This window comes from Natator depressus, chromosome 24 (assembly GCF_965152275.1).
Source record: "Natator depressus isolate rNatDep1 chromosome 24, rNatDep2.hap1, whole genome shotgun sequence".
Taxonomy (NCBI): Eukaryota; Metazoa; Chordata; order Testudines; family Cheloniidae; genus Natator; species Natator depressus.
Window position 1 is genome coordinate 10,788,047 of NC_134257.1, and position 16,721 is coordinate 10,804,767.

Genomic DNA, 16,721 nt, shown 5'->3' on the forward strand with positions numbered 1-16,721 from the left:
GCTGACAGAGCCTCCTCCCACCCCAGCCAGCAGGGCTCCAGTGTCCGGGAGCGGAGCGGGGCTCGGCAGGTCATTCCCCCCAGGGATCCAGCACGCAGCTGAGCAGCTACTGCCCCGGCGAGCTTGGCTCACAGAGCCAGCTCAGCAAACACCCTGCGCAGGGGGTCTGGGCCCTGCTGGGGCTGACCAACCGGCCCCTCCAGCTGTGTCCTCACTCAGCCACCCTCCCTGGGAGCTGCACTACGGGCTCAAGCCCCTCACCCCATCACTGCTCCAGGAGCGGGGCCCAGGCCCCATAATGCACAGGGCCGGCTGCATGTTGCTGCCCTGGCAGTGCCTGCTTGTGCCCCTGGTGCTACAGCTGGTGGCTCCTGCCCTGCCCGGTGTGTCGATCCTCCTGCTCCCGCCCAGCTCCGGGACCGGTGCAGCCCCTCACTCTGCCCAGCGTCTCCCTCCCACGGCTGTTCCCGGGGCTGGACTGACCGCGCCGAGGGGTCCCTGCTTCGGCCCAGCCCTGCCGCGCTGCAGCTGGGGGAAGGGAGGGCGTGAGATGGGGACAGGGGCTCTGGCTGCTGCTGGGAGTCTGGCCAAGGGGGCTGCGGGGCGGAAGCTGGTGGAGCTTCCCTGCCACGGCTCTCCCGGCCAGGCGTGCTTGCACGCCAGTGGGAATCCACTCGATGACAGTGGGAGCGACGCCAGCCCCTCCTCCGCACCCAAGGGGCTTGCTCTGCGCCAGTTGCCAGGCCCACACGGCTCCCGTTACTGCTCCCCACCCCCACCCCTCACAGGCCCGAGGGCAGCTGCAAATTGAATCCCCCTTCTCCGCAGCACAGCTGTCCTGGCTCCCCTGGGCACGACCCAGGCTGAACTGGCCTTGCCCAGGTGGCCAGCTCCACGCAGGCCCAGCGCCCTTTGGCACTCATGTCCTGCCCCACCGGGCAGCAGCCACCCTGGGCGGCCTGGTCCCATGGTCCCCCTGCACCAGGCCCTGGCAGGGCTGATGTTCCATTGTGCAGCCAGGGGGCAGCCAGGCTGTGCCCCTACAAACTCCCACACCAGTACCATGCAGCCCGAACCCAAAGCTGCCGTGCCAGGGCCTCATGGTTAAGGGAGCCAGCACACTGCTAGGACCTGCCGTGCCAGGCCTCTGCAAAGAGCAGCTCGTGTGTGTATGGCCCGGCCCAGGGCTGCAGGCCAAGAAAGAGCCCTGGGGACAAGCGAGACCTACTAGCCCAGGACTGGGTTCCTGGCTCCCAGGACTGATCCTGTGCCAGAGGGCTAAGTCCCGCCAGAACCTCTCCACAGCTGCTCTGTGCCCCCCTCCTCCTCCTTATGCCCAGCCTGTGCGTGCTCAGGGGAAAGCTGCAGGAGAGGAGGGCTTGTCTAGTGCCCCCTGCCCAGTGCCAAGGGGCGCACACTGAAGCTCAGGGGGCTGGCCCAGCAGGATTGGGCCCACAGGGCAGCTCTCACATTCGTGGCCAGCACCAGGCCCTGGAGGGAGCCTGGGGGCAGCAGGCGGAACAGGAGTGGTTCCTCCTGCTGAGGCTTTGCACTGCCCTCCCCAGGGAGGGGGAAGCAGGCGTGGGCAGTTTCCTGCATTGCTGGGCACACGTGGCGCTGGCTCCTGCTGTTTGCACCTCCCACTGCACGGAGCTGGGGCTGACACGGGAGCTGCTGGGCATGCAGGGAGCTCACCCAGCATGGCACCCCTCTGCCCTCCTCTTTACCAGCACTAAAGGCAGCTCAGCTGCAGTGGGGGACAGGGTGTATCCCCTCTGCATTTAGAGGGAGCCCACCACCACCACACATCCGGGGCGGGGGGAGTCACAGTTCCCTGTGGGGGTCAGCAGAGGGGGGCAATGCTGCAATAGGGGCACGGGCCCATTTGGGACACACTCACATGGACAGCAGCAAACAGCCTGCTCTCCTCCTGGCAGGACACAGCTCTGGGATCCCAGCTGGGGCACAGCTCACCTGACCCCAGGCTTCTGCTGCCCGCTCAGCCACCTGCACTAGGTGTCCCTGGGGAGGTCCCTGCACCCCTCAGAGATGTGCTGGGTGAGGGGACAGTTCCCAGCCCAGCCCTGGCCCGACAATACAGGCAGAGGCCAGGTCCCCAGCTGGACCCTTTGCCAGGTGTGAGCAGGAAGGCTGGGGACCTGGAGGCATGGATTACAGCCCCTCCCCCGCAAAGCTGGGCACACACAGGGCCAGAGTGCTCAAAGCATAGCCCCGGGGAGCACAGGCTGCTGGGGCAGAATCCCAGGCACACAGGGAGATGCGCTGCCATCCTCCCGCCCCTGTATATGGCATCACGCACAGCCAGCACCTGGCATGGGGTTCTCTGGTTGGAGCCTGAGGGCTCCCAAGGGCTGAGCACTGCAGCTGGCATATTGGAGTGATCAATGCACCCAGCAGAGGGAATGAAGGGGCCAGGTTCAGGGACGTACAGCACCGAGCACAAGGACAGCCCAGACAGGGCGAGGTACGGGGGGTGGGGCCGAGTTCAGGGACGTACAGCACGCAGCACACAGGCAACCCGTTCCCAGTCAGTACACAAGGCAGACGGAGTCTCAGCCATCTTGAGCAGTTCCCAGGCAGGGTTTATTCACAGCTTGCAGGAGTCAGGCCAAAGGGCTGTCAGAACCCGGCAGTGTCCCGCTAACATGCTGAGGGAGCTGGTGGGTCAGCCAGGAGAGAGGCTACGCCACCAACCACCCCCACTGCAGGGCCCTGGCTCCCCACTCCAGCCCTGTGGGGAGCAGGGGCTGGGCCGGTTATGCCAGCGCAGGTCACCGCACGCTAAGCCCCCAGCAACGGTGCCCAAGTGCACCCAGCCCGCAGCTCCCGGCGCTCAGGGCCTGAGGAGAGTCATCAGCGCCCCACCAGGAGGTGGGCTCTGGGGAAAGCCAGGCCAGCCTGGGGGTACAGCTGGGAGCTGGGCAAAGCTTCACCACAGGCCCTGCCCTCACCTGAGTGCCAGGCTGGCCTGCCCACATCTTGCCAGGGACCTTCCTTCCCCCAGCAGGGCCCTAACTCCCTGCCCTGAGCCCAGCCTGTGCCACTGGGCGGGGCAGTCTGGAGTGGAGACCGAGGCAGCAGGGCAGACGGGCACCCCCTGGAAAAGCCTCATCGCCCGCAGGGCCATGGGCAGAGCCGCCACTGAGGGGCGGCAGCAACAGCCCCCAGCAACTGCCAGGGCAGCAGGACCTCTGCTCCCTGGCACCCTGTATGCCACACAACAGTGTCAAAGAGACCCCCAGGAAGAGGGGAGGCCAGGCCAGGCCCTTGGGATACAGTAGCCATGCTGGGGCCTCGCATACAGGACACCGGGCCAGACACACAGGGCAGCATGCAGCCAGCTCCTGGGCTCAGACATCAGCCCCGGCCAGCAGAGACTCCGACACCCCTGGCACTAGGCACAGTCAGCCAGGAACCACTCTGTTGGCCAGGGAAGGGGGAGGCGGCTCCAGGGCTGTGCCGCACAGCATAGCTCCTCTGGGCATGTGGCTGGCTCCCCACTTGGTCCATGGCATCCCGCAGGCAAGAACCCTGCTCTCGCTTGCCCTAGGCAGCCTCAGGGGAGGAGACCAGGCCCAGCCACTGCAGCACAAACATCCTGTGGGGAACGGCAATGCCAGCTCCCTCGAGAGGAGTCACGTCACTGCGCTGGGCACCCTTTCCTGGCACCCCCTTCTCCAGCACTGCAGACAGAAGCGGCTCTTCTTCCCTTCCCAGCCTGTCCCCACCCACCTGGCATCTCCCATACGCTATGGAGATGTGGAGTCACTCCCGCCTCTCAGCCCGTGCTGCCAGCCTCCAGAGCCCACTTGCTCCATTTTCAAGCAAGCCCCTTGGTGCAGCTCCCTATACACATCCGCACCGCGCCCTCTTCATCCTCCTTCATACCCCCTTTGGGGTGATGCCTGCAGAAAACACTTGGGTTATGCTGCTCGCATGCAGAGAGCATTGCCCGTCCCGCTGCCCTGCCTCAGTCCTTATCACACCACCTTGCTCTTGTCTAGCAATTCTCATCAGCAGATCTCCACATGCTTTACAACGGGAGGTGCTATCATTATGCCCATTTTACAGATGAGGAAACTGAGGCACAAAAGGGAAGTGACCTTCCGCAGATCCCCCAGTCCAGTGCTCTAGCTGCTGCCTCCCCCATCTGTCTGCACCATCTCTTGTCTCAGACTGTGAACTCCTTGGGGCAGAGACCATCTTTCTGTTCTGTGTTTGTACAGCCCCTGGCACCAGGGGTCCTATCCAGGATTGGGGCTCCTAGGCACTACCGTAATACACCTAATAAATAGTAACACTGCCCGCTGGGATGGAGGGAACCACCAGAGAGGGGTGCCAGTGCATATCCCCCACCCCCACGATATGGAGCGGTCCATCCCCCTGGGGACAGCGTGGAGGGGCTCCGAGTCAGCAGAGGCTGCTGCCAGGGCCAAGAACAGGAGCTCCGATTTCCCTGGGCATGAGCGAATTCAGCTACCGCAAACTGACAGACACAGACACACACACACACACACACACACCCCCCAGGTGCCCAGAGCCGAGCGCGCTGGTAATGCCACATATGGCTATGTACAAGGGGTGCCATCCCTCCCTGGCCAGGAGCACAGAATAACCGGCTCCATCCCCGGGCAGTGAGTTGCTGGCAGCTGGGGGCAGGGTGCCCAGCTCCAGGGAGGCGGACACAGGGAGGGGGCTAGGATCCAGATGTAGTTGTGGTGAGGGGGGGGTGTCAGACTGCAACCTTGGGGGGCAGCCCCCCGGCGCTAACACTGATCCAGGAGAAAGGTCATGCATGGGGCCCACCTTGCCTAAGTGACCGCTCTCCATGCCCCAGGAGCCGGGACCCCCTGGGCAGCCAGGCGCTTCAGGGAGTATGTCACAGAGGGCTGGAGAGTGCCCCTCCACTGCTCACAATCTCAGCTTCGCAGGGGCACCATGTCCCAGGAGGAGTCGTAGTGCTGGACACGGCAGACCCAGCAGAGCCGGGCACTGCAGCCGCACCCTGGCCCCAGGCTGCCACTGGGGAGCAGCAGGGCAGGCCTAAATGAGCCGTTTGGTGGCAAGTTCTGCAAAGCCACCAGCAGTATAAGTCCCCTCCCCGAGGCAGGAGAGGAAGCATCTGCAGAGGTGCTATGGAGGTCACACGTCGTAGCTGGGCAGGTAGCTGTAGGCAGGGGCCCCGCCTGATGGGGGGCTGCAGTTACACGGGAAAAACCAGCAGATCACAAAGCCTGGAAGAGAAGAGGAGAGAGTAGGGGAGGGGAGAGGAGATCAGTGTGGGCAGGGAGCCCAGAGGCATCACAGCACGGCCTGGCCCAGACAGGCTCGGCCCCGGGACCTGCTCTAGCCCACACAGGCTGTTCAGGTATAGTTACCCTGGTGTCACCCTTGGGGGGCACTCGATTGGGTACAAATGTCCTGGTGGGGGATCAGCCTGGGATCTAGGTTATGGTCACACCTTGGCTCACACCAGTCTAAATTCCCCAGGAAGTACAAGCCCTCAGGGCAGCCTCAGTAACTGCCCCCCCCCCCCGCCCCAGAGGAACCCCAGCCCACCCTCCACCTGCCCAGGTCACATACCCCGTCCAAACACCTCCCGCAGCAGTGCGATCTTCGGCTTCCGGGTGTGAGCCACCTCCCGGCGTGCCTCCTTCAGCAGCCGGTTCCGCAGCTGCTCGATCGGAGTCTCGTCCGTGATGATAGAGACCACCTGAGAAACAAGAGGGGAGCCTGACGCACTGCTCAGCCCTCCCAGGGAGAGAGGTGCGTGGATTTACAGCTACACTCCTCTCTCAACAGGGGGCGCTGTGGGGAGTAGGGCAGGGCGCTGGTTGTGGAGGGAGCTCCTGGCTACTCCAGCCCTGGCCTCTCCCAGCAGAGGACGCTGTATAGGGGCGCTGGCTGTGGGGAGCTCCCAGCTACTCCAGGGCTAGAATCTCCCAGCAGGGGGCGCTGTAGGGTGTGGGGTATGGGCACTGGCTGTGGGGGGAGCTCCCAGCTAGACTCTCCCAGCAGGGGGTGCTGCGGGGGATGAGGCATGAAGCCACCTGTTGTGGTGCCCTTTGAAGACTAACCTGGTCATAGAAGATGACGGTAACGAAGACCCCGAAGAGGATGGACTCCACCAGCAGGACGATGCAGTGAGCCCTAGGGGGGAAGGGAGCAGTCAGGGCCCAGCTTGCTCAGGCATTCCCAAGGGCAGGCTCAGGTCTTGCTACTGAGGATTCTGGCCCAGAACCACCCACCCGCATGTCATAGGCCCTGTACTGATGACAGCCACTGGAGAAAAAAGAAAAAAGAAAAGGAGTACTTGTGGCACCTTAGAGACTAACCAGTTTATATGAGCATGAGCTTTCGTGAGCTACAGCTCACTTCACTATGCATCCGATGAAGTGAGCTGTAGCTCACGAAAGCTCATGCTCAAATAAACTGGTTAGTCTCTAAGGTGCCACAAGTACTCCTTTTCTTTTTTCTTTTTACGAATACAGACTAACACGGCTGTTACTCTGAAATCAGCCACTGGAGAGTTGACCTCTGTGTCGGGGAAGAGGCTCTGGGGGCAGGAGACAGAGAAGCCCTGTGGCTGCAGAGTCCCAGAGGGCCCTGGCACGCAGCAGTGACAGCCTGAACCTCCAGCTGGCTATGGGCATGGTACAACACCCGGTTCCTCTAGCACCTCATGCGGGGACTCAGGGCCACTCCCTCCCCCACAGCTCTATGGGGCAGGAACTCAGTGTCACCCACAGGGAGCAGGGCTGAAATGGAACCCAGGTGTCCTGCCTCTAGGACCTCTCCTCCCCTTGCTGGGATCTGCCTGCACCCAGCAGCCAGGGACGGGGGGAATCTGGCTGTGACCCCTGCACACTTACATCTGGACGTGGTTGTTAGAGAAGCCTCCAGCCACACCTTCCATCTTCCCAGGGAAGCTCCTGTCTACCGGCCACAGCCACATGGTTAACACCAGCCCCATGGCATAGAGACTAGCCAGCCCTGAGACAGAGCCACAGGTCAGAGACAAGCACCCTGGCCCTGGGCTTGGGCCGGGCTCAGAATCCCCCACCCAGGCTAAGGCCAGAGAACCTGACCAGGAGGCAGCCTCGGGGAAAGGGCAGGTGCCGGCTGCGGCAGAGCCGAGTTCCGGAGTCACAGCCCCAGTTAATGCCCTTTGATCTCACCCCACCTGCCCTGCGAGGGCTGCCCAGGGCCCAGCCGCCCACCATTAACTGCTTCACTCCTGACCACCCCACTCCCACGCTCACCCCGGGTGGGACAGCCAAGCCCCCCGTCCCCAGGGTCCTTTCAGCTTCTACACATGGAGACGTCAAGGGGGAGCAGGGAGTGGAGCCGAGGGAGTGCAGGCAGTGGCTACGGGGCTGGTGTGGGGTCACACAGGGAGCGGAGCAGAGCATGGCAGGGGCTGGGGGGTCATACAGGGAGCAGAGCAGAGCAGAGAGGGGGCAGGCGGTGGCTATGGGGTGTCCCACAGAGAGCAGAGCAGAAGGGGGCAGGGGTTAGGGGTCATGCAGGGAGCAAAGCAGAGGGGGGCAGGGGCTGGCAGGCAGGGGATGGAACAGGGGCTACACAGGGAGCTGGGGCATGTAGCACTGCCAGCTCACGCCAGCCAGAGCATCCCCCCACACCCAGCTACAAGCTGGGCTTCCTGGGTCCTCCCGCCCAGGCTGCCCTTGGCCGTTGCTGCGGAAGGTCTGTAGGAGGCGCCAGGGAGACGCTCACTCCAGCTGGCCAGCTTCCTACGGTGCAGGGCTGTGGGGCCAGAGCTCCTTCTAGTGAGGGACAGAAGAACAGCAGGGGGCTGGCAGGATGGCAGCAGCCAGGGACCCACGGCTGGGGAGGGCACAGCTCTATGCTGGTGCTGTGAGCTGCAGCACCACCTGCTGCTGCATCCCCAGGCCCGCATCAGAGCTCCCTACAGCCGGCTCCCCACCGCTGGGCAGTCACATACCAGTGTAGAAGAGGAACTGGATGAAGTATTTCTGGTTTAACTCGCCAACGCAGTTGTTGATCCTACAGAGAGAGCACATGTCTGGTCAGGGTCAGCAGAATGGCATCACCTGCAATGGCTGGCATCAGGCACCAGGTGCCCTGTCCCTGACCCTCCCCGGCACCTGCACCCAAGGACAGCAAAGCAAAGCCCCTTTGGAGGGTCGGTTCCACCTGCCAGGGACAGGCAGCCCTTTCTTGGGGGAGGGCAGCTCACAGCAACAGGGCAGGCAATGGAGAATCCCACACCCCCGGGGAAGTTCAGGGACACCCACTGAGCTGAAGCAGGCCCGGGACCCTGGGGTTAACACCTTTCTCCCAAAGGGCACCCAAGGATTTGAACAAGCCCGAGCACTCCTCCAGCAGGAACACAGCTCCCCCTAGTGCTACCCTGAGGCATTGCCTCCCCCATCACGTCCCCAGTGCCACTGCCAGCAGCCTCGAGGTGGCGCCCAGCCCTCCCCAGCTCAGTGATGTGGCCAGAGAGGACTCTGGCAGGTGCCACTGCACTGGGGACAGAACTGGGATTCGCAGGCCCCTCCAGAACAGCGTATCCCTGGAGAGATCCCAGAGCTCTGCTTCCATCTGCGAGGGCCTATGCACGCCCCCACCTCGGAGCATCGCCCCCAGCACAGGGGACACCTCACCCGGGGGGCAGGGAAGCAGAAGGTGCAGCTGCAGGTGGGGGGAGAAGAAGGGGGTGAAGGGGGCTGCACTGCACAGACCGCGGCCACGGCAGGTTTGCTCTGCAGCAACAAGCCCAACAGCCATGGCAGGGCCCACAGGGGGAGCCAGGGTCTCTGCACGTGCCCCCCCTCTCCTCCCTGCAGCTCTCATGGGTCAGAGCTGTTACCAGGCCCCCAAACTGAGCTGCAGGCACCTCACCAGGGGCAGTGGTGATCCATGCGGCGGACGCAGCGGTGGCAGATGCGGCAGTGGTGCGCCCGTGGCGGGCGGTACGTCTCACAGCGGTTACACACCGTCCAGTCCTCATTGCTCTGGGGAGCAGAGAAGAGAACTCTTAGCTGCAGCCCTCCCTGGGATCCTGGAGACCCGCCGGAGCAGGCACTGGCAGAGGTAATGCAAGGGGCCAGGAGGACAGGCGGGCCAGCAGCGATGGGCATCAGAGCAGTCTGGGGAGTCCAGCACTGGAGCAGCAGGAGCCATGGGGCAGGCAGTGACAGGTGGAGCTGGGGAGGGGAGGGAGCCTAGACAGCCCCAGCACTTCGATAAGCCCTTGGATTTTGCATATAAAAGCAGAAGACGGAGTCTGGCTCCCTCCCCAAGCAGGTCCATACAGGCTGGAAATACTCTGGGTTTTTGCGACTAGGAGGCACCTTTGAGCAAGGTAACAGGGCTGTGCAGGCTGGAGAGGAACACGGGAGAAGCCCCTGAGATGCTCAGAGCTGGACAAACTAAAGCCCTGGGGCAGGGACTTAGGGACCAGTCCCAGCTTGGCAGGGAACTGACCATCAGGCCTGTCAACAGCATCCTGGAGCCCTCCCCGGGCAAGTCTCTCTACTGGGGAGTTTTGGGCCCATGCACAGCAAGTGCTGTTGGCAGAGTCACTGGGATCGCTGCATGCCGAGCCCTGGCATTTGCCAGCCTGTGAGCTCCCCTGCCATCTCCCCTGACAAGACACAAAGCTCCACTTCCCAGAACAGCTGCATCAGCCCTGGGGGGTTCTCCACAGCCAGCCAGAGCCGGCACCGCTGCAAAGGGAACGCGGGGTCTGCTGGAAGGTTTGAGACTGACTCCTGCGCTGGCTGACCCAGCAGGGAGCAACCCTTGTGGCTCAGCCATTGCATTGGGTGGGGGGGCTTGGCTGCCAGCCCAGCACACGGGGATGGGGGGGCTGTGCAGTCATGCCGGGATTCTGCCATTCCTAGGCTGTAACCTGACCACCTGCACTCCTGCCAGCTCAGCATCTTTGCCTTGCGTGGGGGGCGTGACCAGCTGCCGAGGTGCTTAGGGGCAGCTGAACACGTAGGGCGAGTCTCCTGCTACCCCAGGCTCAGACTGTCTCCAGCCACAGGGAGAGACGGGGTCATCGGAGAGCAGAACTGCTGCTGCAGCACAGGCCAACGGGCCGTCTCCCCTCGCACCCATCTCCAGAGCAAACCTCCGCTCATAACTCCCTAACCGACCCAGCTACGCAGCCTGTCCCAGAAGGCGTCTCTCCTGGAGCCCCTCGCACCAGCTGGACAGTGAGTTACGCCCAGCTGTGTGAGGCCCAGCAGCCGTCACACTTTAATCCCATCCCAATGCTACTACGCTGATCCATGCACCTAATCCTGAGGCTCCCTAAGCTGCTGGGTTCACTATCCCTGGCAGTGGCTAGCCCTGCCCCCTCCTGCGCTAGTGCACTGAGCTCCGTGCACCACTCACCCGCTCGTTCTTGTGAGGCGTGTTGCCGCGCAGGTCAGAGAAGTCGATAGCGGTATCGGGCAGCGGGACCATGCCTGGGAAGGAACCAGAACAGGAGACAATGAGGGGGCTCCAGCGGCAACCAGGGCACAGATGGGCCACGGCACCGCGCGACACCCTGCATGCATGGCTCTCAGGTCCCCAGGTCGCCCTGGAGCCATTGCCTGGGCTGGGGAGGCTGTGGGGAAGCTGGAGAGATGGGAACAAGGGGGAGCAGCCTTGTCATAAGCATTGAGTTGTACGTAGGGATCTGAGAGGGAAAGCGCCCAGTGGCCGCAGCTCTTCCCTTACTGCACGTGCCCAGAGCTGGCTGATGCCAGGCGAGGCGCGTAGGGTCTCTAAGACGCTCTGTTCACTCCCCATTTCCAGAGCCTCTGAAGGGACCAGGACGCCAAGCAGCAGGTGGGTGAATTCCAGTTCCCCCTCCCAGGGATGGCTACACATCACCTCGCCACGGGAGATAGTCCCACATCCGACCCCACGTCAGACCCATGGCTCTAGGGTTCCCTGTCACAGAGGGGGCTAAGTCAGGGAGTCTTAGCTCCAGAATCGCGTGCCAGGGACACACCACCATGCTACCCCTGACCACCCCAAAGCCGTGCAAGATGCCACTCGCTACCAGATGGCACTGACAAGTTCACATGATTCCACCTGTGACAAAATGGCCTGGGGTCACTGCAAAAGCAGCAAATCTCCAGCATCCAGCAGCCCAGCCCGCACAGAGGGCAGAAACCTGGAGTCTACCAGGCTCCCACTCCAAAAACTAAAGCAGAGGTGCAAAATAGGGGAATGTTTGTAGTATGTTTATGAACAAGCAGCATGACTCAGTTTCCCCACTCATTTTGTATTACTCCCCTCTGGGGCTGAAGGGGTTAATTTCTCCCCCGGGACAGAGGAATAAGAGAGGCTGGCTGGATGTCACACAGGCACGGGACCGGTCTGGGCTGGTGTGGATGTGCCCACATGCACAGGGAAGGCCTTGGAGAGAAAACAGGTGCCTCGAGGACCGGACAGTAACAGTTACCACCCAGGATCTGAGGCAGTGGAACCTGTGAGCACAGCGGGCCAGCGATGGGGACAGACACAGCAGATGCCAGGAGACTAGGCTCATGCACAGGGACAGACAACACAGGGCCAGAGTGCGACCGAGACACAGAGATGGAAATCCAGAGGCTCCAGGAAAAGGGCAGACGACTGCTAAGATGGACTTCGACTGAAGCTTGGCTTTCCCATTCGAACCTGCACACTTCAATCCTGTACTACAGGTGATGAACACCTGCCGCTTGCTATGACAACACTGCCCTGCGTCACTGAAGGCACCTGCTGGTTGCGTCACCCGTGAAGGGCTAAAGGCACTAACAGGAGTCTGAACTCATCTGGACTCGCTGGGAAGCCACTGTAAGAAACAGGGGGGCTGTAGCCCAGAGGCCCAGGCTTGCAGTCAAGGGCCACATGATTCATCCTTGAATAAAGCTAAACCAGGGCCTAGCAAATAACAGGAACACTCCCAAGAGAGGCAATGTAAAGACTAGGGCATCGAACCCCCTGTACATCCATGACACCCTATTCCCCTCCTATGGCCAGGGACAGAACCCAGGAGTCCTGGCCCCTAGTCCCCTCCTCTGCTGGACCTAGGTTCTTTCCACCTGCTGCTTACCATCTGGATCCTACAAGGGGCTCAGAGAGAGAGTGAATCAAGCAGCCCTCTGACATCCCCAGAGTGACTCTTGGGGGGCACACAGGTAAGTGAACATAATCCCAACTGCACCATCCCCTACCCACTTCTGACACAGGCATGCAGGTGGGGGGCGGGAGCCGCCTGTCATCATCATGCCTCTCTGCCACTGCAAAGCCAGCCCAGCCAGGCTAGACTCAAAGGACACTTGCGGGTCTAGTGAGAGAAGACAGAGACGGCCCTGCAGGAAGGGGCAGGACCTTCTCATCGAGCGTTTCAGCCAGAGAGCCCAGACCCCTCTACAAATAGGGGCAGTATCATTTCCATTTCCATTCCCACCCTCTCAAGAGAGAGACGCAGCATGGGGCAGGGACCGTGCGGCAGGGCAGCAACAGGACCAGGGAAGGACCTCAGTTCTCACTTCCCAGGTCTCTGCCTGAGCCACTAGGCCACTGATGCCTCCCCAGCGTGGGCAGAGGAACAGCCGATGGTGGGTGCTTACCTGGATCAGCAAAGACAGCTCGTGTGTGACAGGCCAGCAACAGAAGGACAATGAGGTTAAACATCACGGCATGGAACGGACACCAGAGGCTGGCGTAAAGGGAACAAGGAGAACCAAACCTGTCAGACACCGAGCCCAGGAACAGGCTCCCCAGGGCTATTTTAGACTCCGTTACGAACATCGGCGTCTGCGGTCACACAACTCCAGTGTGCGAGGCCTTTATTCTGGCTGCCTTGGCAGTAAGTTAAAAATACTAAATATACATGGAAACGAATCGAGATTATCCAGAAAGTGCTCCTAACCCTGCGCACGAGGGCAGGTCTGAAGAGCTACGTGCAGAGCAGTCTGGGGAACGGCAGTGAAGGGGGTAGAAGTATGAGAAGAGTCTAGGGAAGGGTGTAAACCCCAGGGGCGAGGGGGGACTGGCAGAGATGGAGGAACCGAAATGGCAGATTTATCAGCCTGTGCAATCACCGAGGGTGGGGGCTGGCACCAGGCAAAGCCTCCTCACAGCTCCCTGAGGACTGGAGACAGCTCAGCAGAAACGGGTCAGCTGGCATCTCCCAGATCTGTCTATTCCACCAGCTAGGGAACTCTTCCAGCCGGGTCACACTGGATACTCCGACAGCAGCTGGGGATCACATTACGTGTGCACTAAGCCCAGTCCTAGAGCTGTAATCGGCACCACATGCCCCAGGCCAAGTTACCAGGCAGGGGGAACAGTCACTAGAAAGGGAACCATGTTCTGAGCAGCTAGAGATTCCTCCCCTGTTGTTTGGTGAATCCCTCACTGCTCATTTAGCCCACATGGCCTGGGTGGGAGACACCCCTGGTCTGCACTAGAGCTCAGACCCCAGGCCCTGCTGCTGGAAAGTCAAAGGTGGCTGCAAGCTCTTCTGTGACATGTCTAAACCCTGCTCAGCCTGACTGCTGGTCCCTGGACGACCAGTGACACCTGAGATGCAGCTGAGTCAGGGCTGGGGAAGCTTCTGCACCCTCCAGTGGTGCAGAAGTGACAGCTGCATGTTGCCGACCTAGTCTGGGGGGAGCCGGGGTCAGCCCCGGGGTTCTGAAGAGGGAAGGAAGGGAGCTGGCAGTTCCAGGCTGTGGCTCCTGGCCTGTAGTGGTTCTGGCCCCTGCAGGGGCAACGGAGGGAGAACACACGTGGCAGGGACAGCACTAGCCAGACAAACCAAACTCAGAACGATGCTGATCCAGGGACAGGGACTGGGGCAGGTGCTCAGGGGAGCTGGGTTCAATCCCCGACTCTGCCAGATGTCCCATGTGACCTTCGGGGAGTCGCTTCCATCTCTCTGAGCCTCAGTCCCCGTCTGTGACCCAGGAACGCACCCCGTCCATTAGACGCCAGCTCGCGGAACTGGGAGTGGCTCTGGCAGCGCCTCTGTCCCTCGCCCTGCCTGGGAGCAGTGCAGCCAGGTGTCGGGGGCCTAGTGACCCCTGGCAGGGGGGCATCCCAGGGACCCAGCACCCCAGAGCAGAGCTGCAGGGGAGTGACTCACCCGCAGAGCCATAGGGAGGAGGGTACATCCCAGAGGGGCACCGCAAAGCCATCCTGCCCCACCCCCACTCTGACCCCGCCCCCAACTACCTGGCCCCGCCCCCGCCCCGGACTCCGCCCCGGCCCGGGCCCCGCTACCTGCCCCGGAAGCCCGGCTGCAGCAGGATGTGGGTGAGGATGACGTAGTCGGCGTAGGCCACGCTCAAGTAGGTGAGCAGCAGGCAGAGCGCCCCGCACGGGTCCCGCCCGCAGCGGCCCGGCCCCGCTACCCCCATGGCCGCCGCCGGGGCCCGGACACAGCGGGCGGGCAGCAGCAGCCGCGGCTCCGCCGGCTGGGGCGGGGCACGGCCAGGCGCCGCCCCCGCCCTCCTCTCGCCCAATCGCAGCCAACGCCTTCACGGATGTCATGGCGGAGGGCAGGGACGCGGAAGGGGGGGGCTGCCTGTGTACCGTTTCCATGGAGACGCGGGAATTGGATCCCCGCCGGGGGCGGGGGGGCTCCGAGAGGGGCTGAGGGCACGGGGGTCAGACCGGGGGGGGCGATGCGCTGCGACGGTGGCAAGGCGACTGGGGGGGCAGATGGGGTGACAGTAACCCCAGGCGGGGGGAGCCGCCTGCAGTGGGTGCAAAAAGAGGGGGAGGGGCAGGACAGTGCAGCGCAGCCCCCGCCTCCCTGGGCCGTGCGGCGCGGGCCCCCCGGGCGTCGCAGGGCCCAGACCTGGCGGCTCCTCCCTCCGGCTGGTGCCCTGGGGCCCGGCGCTGAGCTGCCCCCGCAGACTGGATGCAGGGAACCACTTTACGCAGCCCCCGAAATGAGCGTGGCCCGCACTTCAAATGGCCCCTGGGTGCCGGTGCCTGCACCCAGCCTGCAGCCGGTCACGGCTCGGCCCTCGGTGGTGCCAGGCCTGGGCCGCAGTGATGCGCTGCGCATGGAGAGTCACTCCTTGCAATTATTTACTGCAGAGAGTGTTTTTATGGCTCTGAGCAGGGCATTGACCTTCGTTACCAGGGTGCAGCTGGCTGTCATTGGGCTGTTAATTTGCTATTCAAGGTATCAGTTAGTCATGTCAAATATTAATAGTTGCTAGTAGAGCGATTTTTCTGGTTTGGTGTCAAAACTTCAGTTTCCTTCGATCGGGCAATGAGGATTGCCTTTGTCAACTGGCCAACGCCCTAGTTCTTTTTCATATGTCTCCACTCCTGTGTAAAACTTGGTTTCCAAGTATTCACCACAGGCCTGATTATTAAATGTTGAAAGCACCTAGATGCTTTTGAAAATCCCACTGGTTGCCTAAATACCTTTTAAAAATCTGGCCTTCAGGGCATTGTACTATCTTGTATGAAATCCTTCTCAAAGGCGACTTTCTACTGTAGTTTTTACTAAATGCAAGTGTACAACCCCACGATAGATTGACACCCACAACAATTCAAAAATCATGAGTTAGACACCCAAAAGTCATGAAATTAAAATAAATAAATTTGGGATTTTTAAAATTTTCCTTTTTGTTTCTGAGCTTTGTACTTTTGCTGTTACCTCACCCGAAGAATCCACATACCTAAAACAACTGTACATTCCTATAACATTCCTTTATGCTTTATTACTTGTTGCACACATAAATGTTGATTTTTCTACTGAGTTGTTTATATTTCTAACTGCGTATTTTAATTTCATAGCCTTTTATGTATGCTACATATTTTGTTATGATACCTTTCAGTGATAGTATTCATTCTTACAAGTTTACTGTTCTGTGCTGCCAAAATCAAGGATTTTTTCAGATAAATTATCCCGTTACTCCTTTGCATTGACTGGGTGGGGGGATGTCACTCTGTCTGGAGTGGCTCATGTCCATGGGCCTACCTTGGGGCAGACTGTCAAAAGCAGGGCAGACACCCCAAACTAGTGGGTGTATGTTCTAGAAATAGATTTCACCAAGCCAGTAACACAGTGATCCAGGAGTTCATATCTAACAGGCTTAATATGGAGTCACAGACAGTCACCTTAGACTCTCCCGTCCCATCTATCTGGCCATTTCTGGCCAAGACAAACTGGACTTTGATAAATGGTCACTTATACCAAAAATCACAAATATTCCAGGTTGTGGGCCCGATCCCAAGAGGCCAGTCACCCAGGTCAAATTGCGTTCTAGATCTTACATCAAAGACAATGCTCATAGCCAATTCTATAGTAAACTATCAAAAGGTTTATTAGCTAAGAAAAAAAATGAGAGTTAATGAGAGGTTAAAACAGGTAAAATATATGTACAGGTGCATCACTGTCTATAATTCCAAATGGTAGCAGATATGTAGTAATTTGCCAGTTTCCCAAAAGTCTCTCAGGGCTACCCAGAATAACTCTGGGGATCTCCATCTTCTTGTTCAGTTATTTTGCCATTTAAGAGTGCAAACAGTCCAGAAATGCAGGATCTTTCCCTGAATTCACACTTATAGCTTCTTCTCACAGAAAACAAGCTGACAGGGTCACCACCCATGTGGGCTCTTTCTTTGATTGGTGGAGAGAGAGGAGAGTTCGATCTCTGATTATCACACACAATGACCACTTACCTTCAAATGAG

General features: G+C 60.4%; 1 protein-coding gene across 2 annotated transcripts; it reads right to left on the reverse strand.

Annotated features, from left to right (window-relative positions):
* Window positions 1-2,583: 2,583 nt before the first annotated feature.
* LOC141977122 (palmitoyltransferase ZDHHC3-like) lies at window positions 2,584-14,452 on the reverse strand. Of its 2 annotated transcripts, none has more exons than XM_074938442.1 (9): window positions 14,287-14,452; window positions 12,630-12,718; window positions 10,414-10,487; window positions 8,911-9,023; window positions 7,988-8,049; window positions 6,894-7,014; window positions 6,099-6,171; window positions 5,605-5,734; window positions 2,584-5,255 (listed from the first exon to the last, which is right to left on the reverse strand). In XM_074938442.1, exons 1-9 carry the CDS (start codon window positions 14,421-14,423, stop codon window positions 5,164-5,166), a joined length of 891 nt encoding a protein of 296 aa, XP_074794543.1. In that variant the 5' UTR covers window positions 14,424-14,452; the 3' UTR covers window positions 2,584-5,163. The 2 variants fall into 2 exon arrangements, with proteins under 2 accessions (XP_074794543.1, XP_074794545.1); XM_074938444.1 differs by having other exon boundaries at window positions 14,291-14,425.
* Window positions 14,453-16,721: the final 2,269 nt, after the last annotated feature.